At 47.3% G+C, this 24,113-nt stretch overlaps 1 protein-coding gene across 1 annotated transcript in view; it reads left to right on the forward strand.

Moving 5' to 3' along the window:
• Nucleotides 1–24,113, forward strand: part of ABCE1 (ATP binding cassette subfamily E member 1) — a 1,045,252-nt gene that overhangs the window by 222,336 nt on the left and 798,803 nt on the right. The window contains exon 11 of the mRNA XM_044062259.1: nt 21,909–21,936. Within this exon, the coding sequence (XP_043918194.1) occupies nt 21,909–21,936 (28 nt within the window). The remainder of the gene's footprint in view (nt 1–21,908; nt 21,937–24,113) is intronic.

Here is a 24,113-nt window from a genome sequence, read left to right on the forward strand (position 1 = left end):
AGGGTTTCAGAACTTCAAGCACTGATGGCCATTGAGCCCTTCAAAATCTTCCACGCAGACAGGGTTTCCCTGAGGACTAATCCCTCCTTTATGCCCAAGGTGGTATATAATGCAACTCTCAACCAGGCCATACATCTACTTATCTTCTTTCCTAACCCTCAAAACAAGGGGGAAAGAATTCTGCACTCACTTGACATGCAGACAGCTCAGATACTATCTGAACCGTACTAAACCCTTCAGGAAAACAGACCAACTACTTGTCAGCTTTGCCCCAGGAGCCGAGGGGAAGCCCATTCCAAACAAAACGTTTCCAATTGGATATCGCACTGTATGCATTTCCGCTACAGATTTGCATGGGAATCCCCCCCCCCCCCCCAAGTCTATTCAAACCCATTCCACTAGGGCAGCCTCCACTTCCCCAGCATTCCTCAGAGGAGTTCGCACCAGGGACATCCTGGAAGCTGCCACCTGGATTTCGGTCCATACCTTTAGCAAGCATTACCACCTACCTCTATTCTCTAAGGCTAGGGCAGCGTTTACCCCTGCAGTTCTGCAGGGCATGCTGACCCATTCGTTGGTCTCTTACTAATCCTGCCACCCCTCTCCTTAGCTTTGGTAATCCTCCCACAGGTGATAACTGCAACAGTGAAACATGAAGAACATAGTACAGTTGTGTACACTTACCATAAATGTAGATGTTAGTGTATTCACTGTTGCAGTCCTGGTTTCCCTCCCTCCTTCCCCCTTATACCCTCTTTTTCTTTAGGAAGACACAAGTTTCTAACGGTGGCTTTTAGCCACCAGGACCACTTTACCATATTTGCTTGGGCCTCTGACTGGTTAGGGCAAGGAATAACTGATGTAATGGCGTTGGCTTCCTTCCTTATAGCACTGACGACCTGACGTCAGACAGCAAGTGACAGCAGCCGGCGCAGAAAAACACTGACTCTGGTATTCGGGCTGGCCGAGGGCTACCACAGCAGGGTAACTCCACAGGTGTTGACTGCAACTGTGAATAACACTCTAACATCTACATTCAAGTTAAGTGTACAGAACTGTACTTTGTTGCTGCCGTTTAAAAAAAAAAAACTGTTTTAGCTTTTTTCATGTTACTATCCCTTGTTCTAGATGTCTTCTAAAGATTCAAAACAGTCCGATTTCAAAAAAATGTGAGAAATATGGACAGAAAATGTCCCTAACCAATAGACGCACTATTTGTGTACATTGCCTAGGAGCTGTTCACCTCCAGGAGTCTTGTTCAGTTTGTCTTTCTTTTAATCACGAGGCTTTTCTGGAGAGGAAAAACAAATTAATACTAAGAGGTCTCTCAAAAATCTTTCTCAGAAGCAGTACAAGAAGGTCCAGGTTCATCCAAGTCTGACCAGTCTCCATCTCCAAGATCTGACAAGTTTGGGAAGAGATCTTCATCTTCCAGCGCTCCAACGAAGCTTCCAAAACGATTACTAAGATTTCGACACCAGATCCTAAGGCTGTCTGATCTGAAAAATCTATTGCTCTGGCACCATCAGCCTCAGTGCCGGTGGAGTTTGAGTTGCGGAGCCGGTCCCCTGTCTTGGAAATGTTGTCTCCTACTTAGATCACCTATACTCCAACCTGCCACGTCTCCAGCCTCCTCCACTCAGTCTTCCAGGAGCCTTTCTGATGATGACATGGATCGAGTGGCACAGAGGCCATTAAGGACACCAGTGCTGGCCAAGCTGTTTTCTGATCCAAACCGGAGGGCTTCAGATGCGATCACATCTTCCCTTTCTGCTTCAATTCTTCCTCCAGTCCGACCTCGGACTTTGGAGCTGGAATGTCCTGAGCTGATATTGGTGGAACCATCGGAACCCAGACCTACTATGGAATCTTTGGATCCGATCATTGCTCATACATCCTCTGCTCCATCTGAGCCCACGGAGTCTAGGAGCTGGCGCTCTCTAGTCGGGTCCTGGGAGGTGTCGGATCGGACAGTTGTCTGATCCGAACTTGCCTCTTGGGGCATCAGCTCGGGTGAGCTCAGCTGAGCTCAGCTCCTACCTTAGCCGCTGTCCTTGATTCCGGGGATTCCCTTAGCTTCTAAAGATCCAGGGATTTCCTCAGATCAGGGGCAGGGGGCTTTTGAGGTGATGAGGAGAGTACTGTCTCTACAGGCAGTTCCACTGTCATCTCTGGGCGTTCTTCACCAGAGGCACCGATGTCTGCCTCTATACCCTTGCATCCTTAGGGATGCGGAGATCCTAGGCCTCAGGGTGCCCCCCTCCTGAAACCTCCCCAGAGTACCCCTCTGAAGACGTCCCTTGGAAGAGATTATGTAAGAGGAAGCTTTTAGACTTCCCAGAGGAGTCCATCACTACAGATACGGACCTCCATGAAGCTGAAAGGTCCCCATGGTCGCCTCCTGATGTCTCCTTTAGAGACCTCTTAGAAATACTTAAACAGAGATGCGGATAGAAGTCCACCAACCCTTCAGCAGAGAAGTCAGTGTACCTGAAGGTCTTTGGATCTCACCCTTCCTCCAATTGGGTGTCTTCTTCTTTTGACGAACTTCTGGATTTAGTTTCTCTAAAGGAGTGGGAGTCCCCAGATTCAGTGGAACCTGTTCCTCAGAGGCCAAATAAGTTCATCACCTCCCTCTCAGACAAAAAAGTATTAACTAAGGGAGTCCCAGTAGATGCTATGGTGGTCGCGGTAGCCACCAAGAAAGAACTCTAAGACATTATCTTCTGTTTATCCACCGGATTCACGCACAATGGACAGATATGGAAAGCTGCTTTTCTGTGGGGTTTTTTTTTTCCCCTTCAGTGACTTTTACTCTTAGACCGCTGAATTACCTGACCCACTTTACTAGATTAGAGAGATTTCCTGAAGGAGTTAGGAGACTCTCTCCAAGGTTCAGTAGCTGAAGGGGTGTCGGAGAAAGTTTCTTTTCAGCTCTCTATCTTAAATTCGGTGGTCAACTCCTACATTTATTTATTTTATTTATTTATTTATATTTGTTGACGAGGAGTGTCCGACTGGGCATAGGTCCATTTTCAGCGGAGGCCCGGGGAGAAAAGCTCCACAGTTAAAATAAACACAGTAGTTACATTGGATTACATAGTGATTAACAATTTACATAGCAATTACTTGCAACATATTTACAGATTAAGAACATAGTACATCCGTAGACAACTAGAATCTTTATCTGTGAAGTACATAACAGACATTTAACAAATGTTAAAATAAGAAGTTCCTGCTGCATAATAAGTACTAGGCTTATGAGCATTTGAGCTTGCTATAATCAAGGTAGTTAGTGGAGTGGAAAGAAAGGTAGTGGGTGGATGGGGAGGGTGATATTAGAGTGGGAGTTAGTGGGAGTTGCAAGGGCATAGCCAGCATGTTTTTAGGTGCGCTTTTAGTAAAGTTTTTAAGTGGGTGCATGATGGTACGGAGGTAATTGTGGGTGGGAGGGAGTTCCATAATTTGGCTATGGTGCAAGAGAATAGTGCTTCACCAGCAGAGTTATTGGCTTTAGTGATCTGCAAGTGATTTTTGTTGCTGTATCTTAGTGGTCTGGTGGTGCGATAGGGTTGAAGTAGATTCTGGAGGGATGGGACATTTAGTGGATGGTTTACTAGTTTGTGGGCGAGGTGAGAGTTGATACCATTGAAGGAGGTGAGGGAGTTCAAGCCAGCCCAGTTCAGCAAGTGAGAGACTGTGGTGACTACGGTAAGATGCCCTGTGGCGAATTTGGCTATTTTGTAACAGGTCTGTAGCTTGTTTACATCGCATTGCCTTAGGTTGGTATATATTGGAGAGGCATAAAGTAGGGTGGAGATAAGGTGGGAACTTGCTATTGAAATCTTTGCTGCTTTGGTGAGAAGATGCTTATTTCTTTATAACGCTCCTAGTTTTTTGTGGACTTTTTTTATGGTCATGGATATGTGAATGTCAAATTTTAGTTTGTCTATTTCCACTCCTAGCAATTTGGTGTGTTCAGTTGGGTATATAGTGGTGTTGTCTCTTGCTGTGATAAAGTGAGAGTTTTGAGTATGTTTGGTGGGTTGGAAGATGAGTAGTTTAGTTTTGTTTGGGTTGAGTATTAATTGGGCATCGGATAACCAAGTTTCAACAGAGGAAAAGGCTTCCTGTTTGACTTTTTGCAGTTTGGGTAGGGACTGGGCTGAGCAGATGATGGTCGAGTCATCTGCGTATTGTATGTGTGCCATGTTTGGTGGCAGAGGCTAGATTATTGGTGAAAACAGAGAAGAGTAGGGGTCCAAGAATGGATTCTTGGGGAACTCCTATGGAGACAGGTAGTTGGGGGGATATGTCATTCTGCCATACAATGGATTGTTGGCGGTCAGACAGAGACTGATTTCTTGTGCAGTGGATGAAGTGAGTAGTGCAGTGGGTTCAGGAGTTTCCCTAAGGAGACATTCTTGATATGCTTGTGTGACTTGGCAGAACCCTTAAAATCTTCTTTTGTGAGTGCCCCATTCGATAGCTCGTCTCTGTTCAGACCCAAATTCAAAGACGCACTTAACCAGGTGTGAACAAGAAGGAAAGACTCTCGGCCATAGGAGTCCATTTTTCCCTACCTGTTGGATCATATCCCAAAGGTCAGAAAGGAAGTGGAAAAATGAAAATCCTAGGTTGCTTTCCAGGACACACATGGTGAATCTTCCCCCAGGGGCAGAAGGGGAAGTAGTAATGGAGACGCCGACCACGCGGAAGAGGGGGGTCTGCAGAATCAGGGCGACAGTCTTTCTATGGTAAGCCCTTTCAGCACTACTGAATGGTGGCCCACCTGTCCATCTCTGGAGACATTTGGAGGTTGCTTATCTTTGTACCCAGAAACCTAGCTACGGATAAAAAAAGACAAGTGGGGTACAAAGCCATCATATCCAGAGGTTACTCCATAGCCTTTTCTTTCCCCGTCCCAAACATAAAGAAGATGCCAGACGTTCCACCCAGTCAAAGGGAATAGACAGTGCTAGAAATTCAAAAGTTGCTAGACAAAAGTCATCCAAACAGTCCCTGCAGACCAAATAAGATCCGGGACTTGCATACGCTTCTTTTTAGTTCCAAAGGAAATGGGAAACTGGAGACCAATTCCAACCTAAACAAAATCTGTAAGTCCAAGTTCCTGATGGTAACACTGCAGTCAATGCTCCCTTTTCTGGGACAAGACGATTGGATGTGCTCGATAGACCTCCAGGATGTGTACTATCACATAAGAATGGACAGGCGATCCAGGAGACACCTGCTCTTTCGGCTGGGAGACTGTTACTACCAGTTTCGAGCTTTGCCCTTTGGCCTCGCTACAGCCCCAAAGTTCACCAAATGTATGGCAGTAGTCGCGGCTCACTTGAGGTGCCTAAGATTCCAGGTGTTTCCGTATTTAGACAGCTGGCTCATAACCGTCACCACCGAGCATCTACTAATAAAAGCAAGAAACGCCACCTTTGCAGCTCTGCTCTCACGTAGGAATTGCAATAAACTACGAGAAATCTGCCTTGCTGCCTTCTCAACGTGTCGTCTTTATAGGAGCAGAATTGGATACAACAAGGATGACTGCCAAACTTCCTCCAGAAAGAATGCAAGTTCTATGACCTTGAGTCCATTAGCATGTCTGCACGTGAGAATTCTCCAGTAGCTACTGTCCACTCGGTGGTTAATGCAGGAACTGCCTGTGTCCCACAAAATATAGATAACAATCTTGCAAAAAAGTCTTTTGTTGGTGGCTTTACTCCACTCGTCTGACAGTAGGTTGACCATTTGTACTTCCCCAACCATTAGCCACAGTGGCCACGGACGCCTCTCAGGTGAAGGGGGGGCATTATCTGGGAAAGACAGTCCAAGGCATTTGCCAGGATCGCGAGGCCCATTTGCTCATCAGTGTCCTAGAGATGAGAGCGGTCCTACTGGCGTTGCAAGCATTCCAGGACTCTCTTCTGCTGGGGACTATTGCAATTCAAGCAGACATGTCAGTTATATGGTATATAAACAAACCAGGAGGAACCAGATCTTTTACCCCTCTTTGTTGAGAGGCCCCTGAGAGTATGGCAGTGGTCAACCTTCTCCCAACGCTTTCTGATAGCGACGCATATCCCGGGGAAATTCAGCATGATAGCAGACAGACTCAGCAGAGCAATTCTGATGCCTCACGAGTGGTACTTCATAGGTAGGTACTAGGCTATTGGCCCTAGGGCCTATACAAGCCTAGCCAAAAAGGTACCCTGGCTTTCGCCACCCAAGAAAATTATTTTCCTGTGCCCCTGTCAAGCACAACCACAGAAGTGATCCCCGGGGTGAATTTCCTATTACCCATCCAATCATAAAGATTTTTCTTGAAGAGTGTTAATGAAGAGCTCTGTTTGACATAGGTAGTCTGTTCCAGAGTATGGGAAGTCTCTGGGACAGGAATCTATCCCTCCAGCATGTTCTGTTTATTGTGGTGACAAGGTTTAGGTCCCTAGAGCGTGTAGCTCGGAAGGATTGGGATTTCTTTAAGTAGAGCATGTCCAACAGCTCTGGGTTTGACATAGCTTTGTGTGTTAGGCAGAGATTGCCTCTGAGTAGGTGATATGCGACGGAATAAAGCTGGAGTTTTTTGAGACTATCTTCGTAAGGCATCTGTTTGAGGCCAGTAATCCTCTTTGTGGTATTTATGCGGCCTTTCCAGTTGTTGTAGATGTCTTGTGAGGTACATACCAAAAGGGGCGTTGTACTCAATAATGAATGGGTCTAATGAGTGATGAGTAGAGGGGAACAATAACCTCTTTTTTTCTGCATGAGAAACCTTTTGTGATGAGGTGTGCCACGTAGTTTTTCCTGACCACTGTGGCGATGTGATTATCAAAGGAGAGACTACTGTCCACCTGTGTCCCAAGGTCTCTTATCAAACTTTCGGTGTTAAGTAGACTACCACCTATGTGGTAGTTCATGAGTACAGAGTTTTTACCAAAGGGGATGACAATGCACTTTTTGGCATTGAGCTTGAGACCATGTCTTTGACACCAGGCATATGTCTCAGTAAGGCCCTTTTGTAGGATGTCCACATCGTTAGGAGTTTCAATTATGACTCCTAGTTTGCAGTCATCTGCAAATTTAGTTAGCCAAAGACCTTCTGTGTTAGCCTGTACTGCAGAGAAGTAGATACCAAACAGGAGAGGACCCACGACTGAACCCTGAGGTACTCCACTTGTCACTGGTCTGAAGTCTGATTTGGAGTCTGCTACTTTCACGGTGTGGGTTCTGTCAGTAAGCCAGTTGGCAACCCATCTTGTGACATAGGGATTTATACCTGGTTTAGTGAGTTTATCTATAATTTCAGAGTGGGGGATGGTGTCAGACGCCTTGCCGAGATCTAGATAGGCTGTGTGAACCACCTTACCCTCATTTATGGCTTTGGTGACTACTTCAAAGAAGTCTATCAGGTTTAGGAGACATGATCTGCCTTTTACAAACTCAAACTCTGTGGGGTCCAGAGTGGAGATCTCCAATGTTTTTGTTTGAGTTCCATGGCCTTGCAGACGAGGCACGTCAGGCTAATGGGGCGGTAGTTCCTGGGGTCTGTTGCGGCCCCCCCCCCCCTTTGTGGAGAGGGATAACTGTCGCGGTGTGCCATTCAATGGGCACAAAGCCTGAGGTGAGGCTATGATTGAACATGGTACTTAGGTGGGGTGCCAGTTCATTCTCTAGTTAGTGTAGAAGGCAGCCTGGGATGTTGTCAGGTCCCATGGATGCTGTGTTCTTAGCTTTGGAGAGTGAGGTTTTTACCTGTGCAGCTTGTGATTACAGGAACTTTGCATTCTTCCGGTATAAAGATGGGCCCTTTGGGGGGTGAGGGGGGGGTAAAGTTAGCACTGAACCTATCTGCCAGGATGTTGGCAATGTCAGTTGGTTCTGTGTATGTAGTGTCATTGTGCTGTAACTCAGAGCAGATCTGTGTGTTGCCATTGAGATTTTTGACATAGCTATAGAATGCTTTGTGGTTGTCTTTATAATCAGTGGCAATTTTGTTTTCATAACCAGCTTTAGAGGATTTTATGAGGGATTTCAGCTTCTTACTGAGGCTGACCAGGGAGTTCCTCCAATCGTGAGATTTTACTCCTTTTTTTCAATAGTTTTTCTTCTGTTGTAGAGTTTGTTTATGGCAGAAGACCACCAGATTGGCTTCCTTTTTTTGCAGGATAGCATCTTGATTCTGTTAGGGTTAGCACGATCCATACACTCGTGTAAGTGCTTATAAGTGCATTTGTGTAGGATTCAGCAGTCGTACCTCTATTGTCCATCTGCATGGGTGTCGTGAAGTTTGCCACTTCTGTCTTAAGAAGCGTGAAGTTGGCTTTGGAATGTTTTACTGTTGTTTTCTTAATGGGGGGGTCGGAGTGGGATGTTTATGTCTAGGGTGATTAGCTTGTGGTCTGATCTGACCAACGAGGAGCTGACCTCTGGTGTGGAACACCTGTCACCCATGTTGGTGATGACCAGGTCTAGGATATTGCTGCCCCTGGTGCGGGTGTGGATAAGTTGATCCAAGGCGTTGGAATTGATGATTTCCAGAAAACATTGAGCAAAAGAGTTAGTACACTAGTAGTTTTCCCAGTTAATGGTAGGGTAGTTGAAATCGCCCATTATTAGTGTTGGGTTGTACCTTAATATTTTCCAGTGTATCAAGAAAAGAGGAGTGGGAATCCTGGGGCATGGTGGGGGGTCTGTAGCAAGCGACAATCTGGATTGTGGTTTTGCCCAGAGTTAGTTGAACTTGGATAATCTCGGATGCATTATGCTGAGCAACTAGCTTGGAGGTGTGGATATCCTTAATTAACATGGACACGTCTCCACCTTTAGTGTTTCGGTCCGGGTTTGGTGGCCGAAAGGTGTGGTATGAATTATAGCCTGGTAATGCAGGGGTGCTCTCTGGAGCTTTGAACCAGGTCTCTGTTACTGCACAGATGTCAATGTTCTCCATTTTAAGGAGTGCCTCAAGTGAGTGCATTTTGAGGTTTAGGCTCTTCGTGCTTCATTGTTGCAGTCATTACATTTGGGTAATCTGCTGGCAGGTTGCCCTCAGTCGGCCTGAATTCCAAAGTCTTGGGTCCTGCGTTGGTTGCTGTCTCCTCTTCCATGACGTCAAGTCATCAGAGTCATGAAACATGCAGCCAATGCCATTTTCTTTAGTCTTTCTTGCCGCGCGGTGCCCGAAGTAGAAGCATTTCGCAAGTGCCGGTTGGCCAACTACTGAAATATTCCAGTTTGAGTTTCAGAACCGAAGTCTTCACTAAAGCTAAGTGCCCTGTTGGGGAGACTTTTCTTGCTTTTTACTGATGTCAGAAAAAGTTAATTTCATTACTTGTGGGAAGCAAATACCTCATAAGGATTTCCATTTATACTGTATTCCTTGCCTAGGCCCTGATCACAACGTGCCTGGCTATCGGTTTTGTGCTAGATTTAACCAATGCACTATTAAGCGTCTGTATATTTTTGCGTCAAAGTATTTTGGAAACAGATTTAACTACCCAGAAATCTGATCTGATAGCAATCAGACTACCGGAGTACATAAAAAACACAAAGAAAAGGACATAGGAAAGGCAGTCGAGATCCAAAACTGATGACGAAGCTTCTAAACCAGTCGCCGGTACTCAATGAGGCACTTCCGCAGCACCTGATACCCGCTACCTTCGAGTCACAGACCTCTACCGACACCCATGTGGAGTCCGGCATGCCGCAAGATACTCAAAGTATTGGACCGACGGATGTATCTCCCTTGGCAGATGGGTCCGGAGCCGCTGAGCAGGCACTGGCTTCTGAGGGTGTATTCAGACCTCAACATTTGTATATCAAACCGATGACCGCTGCAAAACCAAAGACAAAAGCAACTTCTAAAACTAAAAAAACGACGCATGAGCCACTTGCACAGGCCTCTATGCCTAAAAAACAGGATCTATCTCACCTACATTCAATACTGATGGGCTCGGAGCTGAGAATCGGCTCCGTCTCGGCCGTTATAACTAGCACGAAGTCTCTCATTGGCTGGGCCAACCCCCTGTCTCAGGATGCACTACGCCCAAGCCCCCAGATCTCGTTTGCCGCTCCTGGAGTATAGACGTGGTCTCAACTTGGCTGTGGCTAAGTACCCTACAATTTTGATCTTGTTCTTCATTGCGTTTCTCTGTTGGAGAAATTTCCTTAAAAGCTAATTTTATAGCTACTTGTTCAGTAATTGTGTGACTGGGTTTGTGCTTTTTTGTGTAGTGATCCTTTATTTGGCGGGCTAGGCCCGTTTAAGTTAGAGGGCCTTTGCCCTATCTGGTGTCCTGGCGTTTAAGTTAGAGCCTTTCCCCTTTTTACCTCCTAGTGTGTTGTGGTTTGTCGGTGTGATGTCTTCCAAAGACAAAGAGCATAGGCCATCGGGCTTTAAAAAATGTGTAAAGTGTAGTTACAAAATGTCCCTGACGGGCATGCGATTTGCGTATACTGCCTTGGCGCCAAACACTTGCAAGAATCTTGCAGTGTCTGTCACGCGTTCTCTTCTAGAGTGTTGCAGGAGAGAAAAAATAAACTCATCCTGAAGGGTTTAATTAAACCCTCCTTTGAGGAAGCTGTTCTTTCTCCTTCTGATAAGTCTCAGGCTAAGTCCAAGAGGAAGTCTCCGGCTCCGTCCTCCTCTTCGGAGCCGCCGGCTAAAAAATCCAGGTCTATGTCCTCTTCCTCAGCTCCACTGGTCCCGGAGCCGTTGGAATTTGGATCTAAAACTGTCTCTCCCTCCTCGGCTCCATTGCTCTGAGCCGCTAGGTTCGGGGTCAACACTTGGGTCCACTTATTTGGTTCCGATGGTGTCGGAACCGCTAGAAATTCTAGCTATTTCGGAACCGGTTTTTTTGGCCCCACAACCTTCGGCGCCAAAGGAGGTTTCGGTGCTTCTCGAACCTGCTTCGGCTCCGATCCTCTTGGAGCCGGTTAGGAGCCGTTCTAGTTGTGTTTCAGAACCGATTGGCAAGGTTTCTCGACCCCCTTCTGTTTCCTCCAGGTCCTCCGGGTTATCTGATTCGGACATAGATAGGGTGGTCCAGAGGCTCCTCCAGTGACCAGTGCTATCTAAATTATTTTCGGCTCCAGAGCCCACCATGATATCTGTTCCATTCATTCCTCCTCTGACTACCTTGGTGTCATCGGAGTCGGATAGTGCTGAGTCGAGTGACGTCCTGGGGTCTGCTCCGAGACCTTCCGTCAGTCTGTTGGTTCCGACCTCTGCTCCAACCTGGTCTATTCCTTCGACAGGTTTCGGCACTCTAGTGTCCTCTGTCGGGCCCGAGGGTGGTACATCAGGGCCACTGACTTTGGCTCTGAGTCTCCCCCTTGGTGCTTCGGCTAGTGGAACCGCGACTCTGGTCATGGTCTCAAAGACTGGCTCTTCTGATTCGGGAGGATCCGCCTTCGAGGCTATGAGGAGCGCACTGGCCAAGTCCTCGGTGACTTTACCTGAATCGGCCTCTCCTTTCCTGGACACTGCGACTGGGGTCTCTGGCGCCCCCCTATCTCTGGACAGCAGAGCTCCTAGGCCTGAGGATACCTCCATGTGTGGTCCCCTGCTTTCTGAAGGCCCTTCAGAGTCCGTGCCTGAAGAGCCTTCCGGAAAAAAGTTGTGTAAGAGGAAGCACATAGACTCCCCAGATGAGTCTGTCACCTCTGACACCGACCTGTATGATGCAGAGGGGTCCCCTAAGTCGTCCTCGGATGATGTCTCGTTCTCCGATATCCTGGAGATCTTGAGCCAGCGAGGCGACTGGCCATCCAAAAACCCTTCTGAGGAGGAGTCCATCTTCCTCAAGGCTTTCGGAGCTCAGCCCTCCGCCTCTTGGGTGTCTCCACCCTTCGATGAATTGCTAGATCTTATTTGTCGAAGGGTGTGGGAACACCCTGACTCTGTGGAGCCAGTCCCTAGCCGCCCCAATAAATTCTTATCAGCACCACCAGGCAAGGAATTTTTGACCAGGGGAGTACCTGTGGATGCCATGGTGGTGGCGTCTGTCACACAGCAGGATGTAGCAGAGGCTTTTTCTTCCATCCATCCTCCTAATAAGGAGTCTAGGAGCATGGATAGGTATGGGAAGCGTACCCTGTCTTCAGCGACCTTTACCTTACGGTCGCTGAATTATTTGTGTCATTTTACGAGGCTCCAAAGGGATCTCATAAAGGAGTTGGGAGATACCCTGGCTGGTAACGTGCCTGAGGCGTTGGCTCAGTCTGTTAACGCCCAGCTGTCTACCCTTTCTTCCATTGTCAACTCGTCCATGAGGCTCATATCTTATGCAGCCGAAGGGGCGGGTAGAGCAGCGAGTTCAGGTGTGGCCCTCAGGAGGCAAGCCTGGATGCGCTTGTCATTTTGCGGAGGCTTTCAAGTCTTCTTTCACAGACGCCCCATTCAACGGGTCCTCCCTTTTTGGACCCAAGGTGAAGGACACCCTCACTAGATGTGAGCAGAAGGGTAAGACTTTGTCTGCCGTTGGGGCCCGTTTTTCTTCTCCCACTAGGTCTTATCCCAAGGCTCGGAGGGGGGGGAGAAATGTGGTTCAGGAAATCTCAAGTCTTCCCCTGCCCATCAGAGTGAACCCCCCTCCAGAGGCAGAGGAGGGGGAAATTACTCTGGAAGACGTCGCCCCAGAGGTGGCGGAGGCCCCCGCAACACAGGAGACCGCGAATCCTTTCGTGGTTCCTCCTCCCAGTGTCCCTGAGGGATTACCCGACTGTGCGTCTCCAGAGCCAGTCGGGGGTCGCTTTTCGAAGCATCTTCAGACCTGGGAGTCCATCACTGAGGACCGATGGGTGCTTCGAATCATCGCCGGAGGTTATACCATTCCCTTTATCCGTTCTCCCCCACCTTCAAAAAGAATCCTGGACGTTCCACCCAGTCAGCGGGATCAAGCAGCACTAGAAATTTCAAAGCTGCTAAGAAAAGGAGCCATCCAACCAGTCCCCGCAGACCAGATCGGATCAGGAACTTACTCAAAATTATTTTTGGTGCCGAAAAGAACAGGGGACTTGAGACCCATTCTGGATCTCAGCCATCTAAACCGCTTTGTAAAAAAGTCCAAGTTCCGAATGGTCACGTTACAATCCATTCTCCCCTTGCTGGAGGAAGGAGTATGGATGTGCTCCATAGACCTCAAGGATGCCCATTATCACATCAAGATAAACGAAGGCTCCAGGCATCATTTATGCTTCCGACTGGGGGCCAGTCACTTTCAATTCCGGGCCCTGCCCTTTGGTCTCACCACAGCCCCCAGGGTGTTCAAGTGTTTGGCAGTGGTGACGGCTCACCTGAGACGTCTAGAATTCCAGGTGTTTCCTTATCTGGACGACTGGCTCCTCACCGCCCCCACCAGGCATCTACTTCTTCTAGCCATGAGAACTACCTTCAAATTGGGACATCTGTTAGGAATTACCTTCAATTGGGCAAAATCTGTATTACTGCCATCACAGCGTGTTGCCTTTATCAGCGCAGAGCTAGACTCTGTAGACAGAATAAAAGTGTTGCGAACTCAAGTCCTAGCCTTGCTGCCCCTAAGAAAGGCCCGAGCCAGGAAGGTTCTGCAGTTATTAGGAACGATGGCGGCTACCATCCTTTTAGTCCCTCTTGCGAGGTTACACATGAGAATACTTCAGTGGCTACTTTCGACCCAGTGGTCATATCAGGATCTGCCCTTGTCCCATCCTATTTTCTTAACGGAGACATGCCGACAAGATCTTCGTTGGTGGCTTCTCCCCTCCAATCTTAATCAAGGAAGATCATTCCTTCCTCCGCCCGTTGCCACAGTAACCACGGACGCCTCCCAGATAGGGTGGGGGGGACATTACCTGGGCAAGACGGTTCAAGGTGCGTGGCAAAATCACGAGACTCACTTGCATATCAATGTTCTGGAGATGAGGACTGTGCTTCTAGCGTTGCAGGCACTCCAAAGCTTTCTTCCCCTGGGGACTATTGCAATTCTCTCCGACAACATATCGGTTGTCTGGTATCTGAACAAACAAGGGGGAACCAAGTCTTACCCCCTTTGCAGGGAAGCCATGAGAGTGTGGAACTGGGCGATCGCTTCCCAGCGTTTTCTAGTGGCAGCGCACATTCCGGGGAAGTCCAACGTGATAGCAGACAGGCTGAGCAGAGCAATTCTGATGCCTCATGAGTGGTCCCTGAACGACCAAGTGGCGAATCAGATATTCTCCAGGTGGGGTCTTCCTTGCTGCGACCTCTTTGCCAGTCCTCTCAATGCGAAGTGCAGCAATTATTTCACTCTGATCCCTCCTCAGGGGGAGTCACCCAGGGATGCTTTAGTCCACGGTTGGCCCTCCGGTCTGCTCTATGCCTTCCCTCCGATCCCTCTCTTGCCAAGGGTGATCCAGAAGGCAATCTGCGAGGGAAGCAACATGATTTTGATCGCATCACACTGGCCCCGTCAAGTTTGGTTCCCCTTCCTTCGGAAATATGCGGTGGATGGTCCTTGGATTCTGGGCCCAGCTCCAGACCTTTTGACCCATCAGTCGGGATAGCTCCATCCATCCCTCCGAACTCTCAGACTCGCTGCTTGGCTACTGCACTTCCCTCCTTAGTCAGACAGCATACCCTAACCCCGGAAGTAGTACAGATTCTGGCCTCTTCTCACAAGTCTTCTACTAGGAAGATTTACTCTAGTAAGTGGAAGAGATTTGCTGTCTGGGCCGAGCAGCGTCATCTTGACCCCCTCACAGCCCCAGTGTCAACGATGCTAGACTTCTTGGCGACCCTTTTCAGACAAGGGTCCGCTGTCTCTACTATTAAGGTTCAGTTGGCAGCGATCTCGAATTATCACGTTGCTCATGAGCCTTCCCTCATGGGTCATAAATTGTGCAAAGCCTTTCTGAAAGGAGCCTGGTTAATTCGCCCCCCGGTCTCGCAACCCGTTCTACCTTGGGACTTAAATATGGTACTCGGAACTTTGACATCCCCTCCCTTCGAGCCTGCAGCCTCTTGCGAATTAAAATTCTTATCATGGAAGACTTCATTTTTGGTAGCCAGTACTTCAGCCAGAAGGGTATCGGAGCTCCAAGCCCTTTCTGTTAAACCTCCTTATTTGATTTTTCACAAGGGCAGAGTATCTCTAAGGCTGAATCCTTCCTTTCTCCCCAAAGTGTCTTCTGCCTTTTGTCTCCAACAGTCTATTGAGCTACCAGTCTTTTTTCCACAATTCTCCAATGAAGTGGAATACAGATTTCACCAGGTGGATGTGCATAGACAATTGAGGTTTTACTTGAATAGGACACAACAGGGGAGGAAATCAGACCAGTTGTGTGTGTCCTTTTCGGACAACAGGCTTGGTATGGCAGTAACTAAGGCTACTATCGCTAAGTGGATCAGGGATTGCATCTCATTCATTTATGCATCGACCGGTAGGAATCTTCCCTTTCCAGTGAAGGCACATTCTACCAGAGCTATGGCAACTTCTGTGGCCTTTCATGCTAGGCTTTCCGTGGATGCGATATGTGCAGCGGCTGCTTGGACTTCTCCACATACCTTTGTTTCTCATTACAAATTGGACGTGGTATCTAGAGGTCGGGCTTCCTTTGGTTCCACAGTGCTCAGGAGTGTTTTCCTGTGGCCTCCCAGGATTTAGGTGCTTGGAATGCTGTCCCATCAGTATTGAATGTAGGCGAGATAGATCACATTTCATCTTTTAGTTATGTACTTACCATAACGATAGATGTATGTGATCCATCTCGCCTACATTCTTACGTACCCGCCCTCCTTCCCCCTACCTGTTGGATTTGGAGGAGACAACTATTGTTAGATTTCTAGGATATTATTTTTTCTCTCCTCTCACAGGTGTTTCTTTGTGTTTCTGCTATTTGGCAATGTGTTGGGGGCAAACTAGATCTGGGGACTTGGGCGTAGTGCATCCTGGGATAGGGGGTTGGCCCAGCCAATGAGAGACTTCGTGCTAGTTATAACTGCAGAGTCTGAGACGATTCTCGGCTCAGAGCCCATCAGTATTGAATGTAGGAGAAGATGGATCACATCTATCGTTATGGTAAGTACATAACTAAAAGATCAAAATGGCTGAAGACCTTATCTTGATCAGGGGTACCCATCCCCCTCCAGATAAGAGGCCTAGGCAAGACGCCGATTATGAATCTTCAGATCAGGTTTCTATTTCTATGGATTCCTCTTCTGATCAGGCATTATCTATACCTCCCTATGAGCATTCTGATGTTGAGGAGTCTATTCCATCTGCATCTCCTCCTGAGGATTATTCATTTGGAGAAACCTTGCATACTTTGAGGGAGCATTTTCACTGGGAGAGTCAAGACTTCTCAGAATCAAAAAAGAGGCTCAGTGATTTCCTTCTCCCCCAGCACAGGCCTTTAGCCATTCCCCCTGTTTTAGACATTGTGGATGATGTGTTTTAGGAGTCCAGCTTGACCCCTGACTCCTTACCTCTGGCTCCCAGTAAGCCTGATAGATACTACAGGGTCCCTGACTCACATAAATTTTTATTTAGAAACCCTGCTGCTGACCCTGAAACTATTTCACAGGGTCCAAAGGGAGTTAAGGCTTCAACAGCAAAAAATCCTACCCCCTCTGACAGAGATTCAAGGGCAATGGACAGATGGGGGGGAAAGGTATATACATCTGCAACCTTGGCAATCAGGGCCTTAAACTGTCAATTCCATATGCTTAAGTACCAACAACATGTTATGGGATTGCTGAAACAGCAAATGATTATTTCAGAATGTGCAGAAAATAAAGAATTGCAGGAATTATTGCATGCAGCTGAACAAGTTGGAAAGCATACTTTGCGATGTGGTTTTGATTCCTTAGAGGCCTCCTGCAGGGCCGCAGTTACTGGATCTGTGATTAGGAGGAATGCCTGGTTAAAGGAACAAAATTTGCCTGATCATGTTAAAGCTAAATTGCTAGATGCACCTTTACAGCATGATTCTCTGTTTGGTATTAAGGCAGAAGAGGTTTTAAAGAAATAAAGAAAATGAAAGACAAAGCTAAGTCTATGCAAACTGTTAAAGACTTCTTGCAAGTGCAGCCACCAAGATTCAGTAGACACTGGCCTACAAAAAAATGGTCCTTTTCTGTGTCAGACAGAGCTCAAAGGGGCAAATCCAGATGCCCTAAGGGTTCCAGATACCAGGCGCAAGATTCATGCAGGCCAAAGCAATGGGGGCGCTTCCACCTCCAAATCTGGAGGAGATAAAGCACAAACCTACAGAAAGCAATCCCAATGACTTCCCTCTGCCTGCATCAAACACTTACCTTTTGGCAGCACCCATAGGGGAAAATTAGCACTTTTTGCTCAAAATTGGCAGTTAATAACCCAGGACAAGTGGGTACTAAACATCGTATCACAGGGTTACAGATTCCATTTCCACACTCAGCCAAAAAATCAATGGGCAGAGGCACAGAAACAGGTTATGTCCCTCATGGATATGGGGGCCTTTCAGACAGTACCAGAACAGAAAAAAGGACAAGGTTTTTACTCAACTGTTCTTGGTACCCAGGAAGGACAAGGCCTGGTGGCCAGTACTGGATTTATCGATTTTGAACACATACCTACCTGGACATTCCAAAATTCAAAATGCTGACTTTGCAACAGCTTCTGCCCATGCTGGGCAAGAATGCTTGGCTGGTGACTTTAGACCTAAGAGGCATACCTGCATGTCCCAATAAGACAATAGTGCAGACCTGCATGTCCCAATAAGACAATAGTGCAGAAGATACCTCAGATTCAAGGCTGGCTTAATGCATTACCAATTCTCTGCACTGCCCTTTGGCTTATCTACTGTGCCCAGGGTCTTTACAAAGTGCCTGACACCAATAATTGCATTTTGCAGACAAAGAAGTATACAAATATATCCTTACTTGGACGACTGTCACATTCAAGCAGAGAGCAAGGACACTCTTCTTCGACACCTGGCGTTTGTGAAAAGGCTTCTAACATGCCTAGGGTACACAATAAACTAAAAGAAATCACAACTGGTACCCTCTCAAAAGATAACATTCCTGGGTGCAAGCTTGAATACAACTGCCAGGATGGCTTACCTCACGCCAGACAAGCAAAGGCAACTGACTACTTACTTCAAACTGATGGCAGCAAAAACCAGTCTTCTGCAAGACGCATTCTGCAATCATTGGGCTTCATGGCATCCTGCATCCTACTGATTCCATATGCAAGACTGCATATGAGGAAACTTCAGTGGTACCTAAAAAGTTTATGGAGTCAACATTCACACAGTCTGGAAACAATGATTCCTCTCATTCCCTGCCTGCAGCAGGAGTTTCTATGCTGGGCAAAGGCATGTCACCAAAACATGGGACGGCCATTCACTCTACCCCCTGCTAGCCAAACCTTAACAGACGCATCAGATTATGCCTGGGGGGCCCACATGGCAGGAAGATGCATTCAGGGCATATGGACACCAAAAGAAATGCATTTACATATCAACCAGAAGTAAATGCTAGCTGTTCAAAATGCCCTAACAGCCTTCAAGGACTTACTTCATCCAGGACAACTACTGATTAAAGACTGACAACACCACAGTCATGTGGTATATAAACAAGCAAGGGGGCACACACTCATACCCCTTTGCAGATTAGCCATGGCACTGTGGGACACAGCTTTGACCTACCAAATGCATTTTCAAGCTCAATTCCTGCCAGGAAAACAAAACACTCTGGCAGACGATTTAAGCAGAAACCTTATGGATCCTCACGAGTGGAAACTAAATCCACAAGTCTTCAGCATGATAACAGAGAAATGGGGGAGCCCAGATATAGATCTGTTTGCCTCTCCTCAAAATTATCAATTGAAAAGATTCTGCACAAGGACTTATCACAGACAAGCATGGAAAGTGGGCGCATTATCCTTCAGTACCCTTTCCTCTTCCTCTTCTCCCAAAGGTCCTCCTAAAAGTCAGACGAGAAACCAAAGATGATACTAATTGCCCCGGACTGGCCCCGCCAATACTGGTACCCAATCCTAAGGAACTTGTCTCAATACCAATCTTGGACCTTGCCTCAAAGACCACAGCTACTGTCCCAGCAAAACAATCAGATCCTGCACAATCAACTACAGACTCTGAACCTGGCAGCATGGCTGATCATGTAGTCATACAAACAACACCTCTCAGTAAATCTGTGATGGATGTGATTTTGGAAGCCAGAAGGCCTAGTACTAGGAAATTGTATGCTGACAAATGGAAGAGATTCTGTGCTTGGAATCCAGCACAAGGGACTGATACAGCAGAACCAAATATTCCCCAGATATTGCAGTACTTGACTGAGATGCTTGACAAAGGCCTATCTTTCTCATCCATTAAAATCCATGCCTCTGCCATTTTGGCTCATTACAATACAGAGCCATCAATCTTTTCTCATCCTTTACTAAAACAGTATCTTAGAGGAGCCAAACATTTAAGGCCTCCTAGAAGATCACCATTGCCTGCATGGGACTTCAATTATGTGTTGGAAAAGCTCACCCTGCCTCCATTTGAACCAGCTGCTACCGCTGATATAAAGTTCTTATCATGGAAAACAGCTCTGCTACTAGCAATTACTTCAGCTTAGAGTTTGAGTTACAGGCCCTCATGGATGTAGAGGCCGTCCTCATATTTTACCCAGACAGGGTGTCTGAGGACAAATCCTACTTTTATGCCCAAGGTGGTTTCCAGTATGGCTGTTAGCCAAACAGTTCATCTGCCAACCTTTTATCCAAATCCGCAGAACAGGGGTTCTGCATTCCTTGGACGTACACAGACAGCTAAGATTCTACTTGAGCAGGACTAAAGCTCTAAGAAAAACTGAGCAATTGCTAGTGACATATGCTGCAGGATCAGAAGGCAAGACTATTTCAAAGCAGATAAGCCACTGCATCCGTTTCTGCTATTTACACCATGGTAAACCTGTGCCCAGGGGCATTAGGTCTCATTCCACCAGAGCTGCAGCTACTTCAGCAGCCATTCCCAGGGGAGTACCAACCAAAGGCATTCTAGAGGCTGCTGCTTGGAATTCTGTTCACACCTTTACATAGCATTATCATTTGCCTCTCTACTCTAAATCCAGGGCAGGCGCTGCCACTGCAGTTCTGCAGGGCCTTATAGCCACTCCTAATGCTATTTAGCTCCAGCCTCCCAACCATAGCTTTGGGATTCTACCCAAATGTAACGACTGCAACAGTGAAACACGAACAACATAGTACAGCTGTGTACACTTGCCATAAATGTGGATGTTAGAGTGTATTCACTGTTGCAGTCCAGGTTACCCTCCCGCCCATCTCCCTGTCATTCTGGAGTTTTTTGTTCTTTCTCCATCTTCTACAACCTATGTGGTGTATTTGCTTGTAGATTAAGGTAAAGTTTATATTGATCTGTGTGTGTCTGTGTGTGTGTCTGTGTGTGTGTGTCTGTGTGTGTGTGTCTGTGTGTGTGTCTGTGTGTGTGTGTCTGTGTGTGTGTGTGTCTGTGTGTGTGTGTGTGTCTGTGTGTGTGTGTGTCTGTGTGTGTGTGTCTGTGTGTGTGTGTGTCTGTGTGTGTGTGTGTCTGTGTGTGTGTGTCTGTGTGTGTGTGTCTGTGTGTGTGTGTCTGTGTGTGTGTGTCTGTGTGTGTGTGTCTGTGTGTGTGTGTCTGTGTGTGTGTCTGTGTGTGTGTGTGTGTGTGTGTGTCTGTGTGTGTGTGTCTGTGTGTGTGTGTCTGTGTGTGTGTCTGTGTGTGTGTCTGTGTGTGTCTGTGTGTGTCTGATGTTCATCGTGCATACAGCTGCAGTCCTAACAGATGGGTTCTCCTGCCGTCAGGCGGGTCCTCGGTCGGCCGAATTCCAAAGTCTAGGTCCGGCGTCGGTTGTCGCCGCTTCTTCCCTGGCGTCAGTGCGACAGGGTATAAAGGAACCAGCAGGCCATTTTCTCCAGTCTTTCTTGCAGCGCCTGGAAGCAGAAGCAGTTTGCAAGTGCGGTCGGCCAGCTCCTGAGATTAAAATTTGGAAACAAGTCTTCTTAAAGCCAAGTACCCCGTTGGGGAACCTTTTCTTGCCTCAGACCGATGTCAGACAAAGTTAATAATTGTATTTCTTGTGGGAAGCAAATACTGCATAAGGATTTCCATTCCCTCTGTATACCTTGTTTAGGCCCAGACCACGAGGTCTCGGCCTGCCGCTTTTGTGCTACATTTAACAAACGCACTATTAAGCGCGTCGGTGAGTTCGCCCAGCATTATTTTGGAAAAGCTTTTAACTATACTATGTCGTCGGATACTCCCACTCCGTTTTTTTCTAAAAAACGAAAAGACAAGGACCGACACGCGAGGTCCGCGGCCTCTAGCGACACCACGCCAAAGCCGGCTACACGTGGTCCGGTTCTCAGTGAGGCACCTACGCAGCCCCTGCCGGCGACCTGTCTTTGACGGTGTCTCCTGTACCCGAGGTCGCAGGCTCCTCGGCCCACACCCCGACTACAGATACCGAAGCCACTGTCAGCGTTGAAACTCAGAATGTGGACAGGTTCACCTCCACTCAAGGTGTCTTCAGACCTTCCTCCTCTTTCTCTATCAAGGCTTTCACTAAGTCTAAAGCAACCATGCACTCTGCTGCACAGGGCCCATCTCCAGGCCCCATGCCTAAGAAACAGATGCTTAAAATGGCTGAGGATTTAATTACTCTTATCAGAGGTTCTCAGCCCCCTCCGGACAAAAGGCCTAGAGTGGAGGAAGATTCCCCCTCTGATCAGGGCTCCATTATTTCAGAGCACTCTGATCAGGAACATTCTTACTCCCCTTTTGAAGACTCTGATGCGGAGGAGTCCATCCCTTCTGTATCCCCCCCTGAGGATTACTCATTTGGGGAAACTTTGCATACCTTAAGGGAACACTTCCACTGGGAAGGCCAGGATTATTCTGATTCCAAGAAAAGGCTCAGTGAATTTCTCTTACTTCCTCAGCACAGGCCTTTGGCGATACCTCCTGTCTTGGACATCCTAGATGATGTTTACTCGGAGGCCTGCCTTACCCCGGACTCTCTACCTCCAGCTCCAGTTAAGCCTGACAGGTACTACAAGGTCCCTGACTCTCACCAATTTCTATACAAGAGCCATGCTGCTGACCCAGAAACCATCTCACAGGGCCCCAAGGGAGTTGAGGCCTCCATTGCTAAAAATCCATTGCCTTCCGAGAGAGAGATTCCAGATCCTTAGAAAGGTGGGGAAAAAAGGTATATACCTCGGCTACCTTATCCATGAGGGCCTTAAACTGTCAGTTTCTTATGCTAAAATACCAACAGTTTTTGTTATCACAACTGAAAAGTAAAATGTCACAACCTGAACAACCAGACTTGGAGTTGCAGGACTTGATGCATAGTGCAGAACAAGTGGGTAAGCATACCTTACAATGTGGTTTTGATGCTCTAGAGGCCTCATGCAGAGCTGCTGTTACAGGATCAGTCATACGTAGGCATGCCTGGCTCAAGGAACAAGCCTTGCCTGATCATGTCAAAGCTTAATTACTAGACGCTCCTCTTCAAAATGATGTACTATTTGGTGCTAATGCTGAGGAGGTATTAAGGAAAATGGAGGAAAAGGCTAAATCAATGCAAACTGTGAAAGAATTTCTACATGTTCAACCCCCACGTTTTAGTAGAAATTGGCCTTCCAAAAACTGGTCCTTTCCTGCCACAGACAGACCCCAAAGAGGCAGATACAGGCGCCCGAGGGGCAGAGGACAATCCCAAGGATCGTACAGAGGCAGACAATGGCAAGCTCCTACACAGAGTGGACGCTCTCTCTTTCAGCTGGGCATCAATGACAGTTTATGCCTTCCCACCTCTTCCTCTGCTGCCCAAAGTGCTGTTGAAGACCAGAGCAGACAGACCAAAGATGATCCTCATTGCTCCGGACTGGCCAAGACAACACTGGTACCCACTTCTGAGGAGCCTGACGCATTCCCCACCATGGACCCTGCCTCTAATGCCTCTTCTGACTCAACACAGCTTCAAAACTCTTCACAGTCAGCTAAAAACACTCAATCTAGCCGCATGGAAGATTCCTTAGCATCACAGCAGGCCCTACTCTCCAAGGAGGTGCAGGATGTCATTTTGGAGGCCAGAAGGCCATCGACTAGAAAAGCTTACTCCGCAAAATAGAAACGTTTTTGTACCTGGAATGAGAAAAAGGGCCAGGACCCTGGAAAACTGAATTTTACCACAAATACTACAATATTTGACTGAACTGCTAAGCAGTGGACTTTCTCCTCCATCAAAATCCATGCCTCAGCCATTTCTGCAGAATACAACACTGATCCACCTTTATTCTCTCACCCTCTCAAGACAGTTCCTCAGAGGGGCTAAGAATTTAAGACCTCCAAGGAAGCAACCAATACCTGCTTGGGATCTTAATTTCATTCTGGAAAAACTGACCCTGCCTCCTTTTGAGCCAGCTGCTTCATCAGATTTGCAATATTTGTCCTGGAAAACAGCTTTCCTTCTGGCTATCACCTCAGCTCATAGAGTTTCAGAATTACAGGCTCTCATGGCTGTCCAGCCTTTTATCATCTTCCATCAGGACAGAGTTTCCTGAACCAACCCGTCCTTTATGCCTAAAGTGGTATCCAGGGTAGCTTTAAATCAGGCCATACACTTAACTACTTTTTATCCTAATCCTCAAAACAAAGGGGAGAGATTACTACATTCCTTGGACATCCACAGACAACTGCGTTATTATTTGGACAGAACAAAGCATTTCAGAAAATCAGAACAGCTCTTTGTGGCCTATGCAGTAGGAGCTCAAGGAAAGCCAATTTCCAAACAGACAATTTCAAAATGGATAGCCCACTGCATACGCTTTTGCTATTCCTTTCATGGCAAAACTGTACCTACAGGCATTAGAACTCATTCCACCAGGGCCACAGCCACCTCTGCAGCCTTCCTCAGAGGAGTTCCTACCAAGGATATTGTGGAAGCAGCCACTTGGAGTTCTGTGCATACCTTCTCCAAGCACTACAACTTACCATTATACTCCAAATCTAGAGCAGGCTTTGCCACTGCAGTCTTGCAGGGCATTTTGGCTCCTCCTAGTTACACCTAGTGCCTACCTTTCTTGGTG

This window comes from Protopterus annectens, chromosome 2.part1 (assembly GCF_019279795.1).
Source record: "Protopterus annectens isolate FY-2018-M chromosome 2.part1, PAN1.0, whole genome shotgun sequence".
NCBI classification, from domain to species: Eukaryota; Metazoa; Chordata; order Ceratodontiformes; family Protopteridae; genus Protopterus; species Protopterus annectens.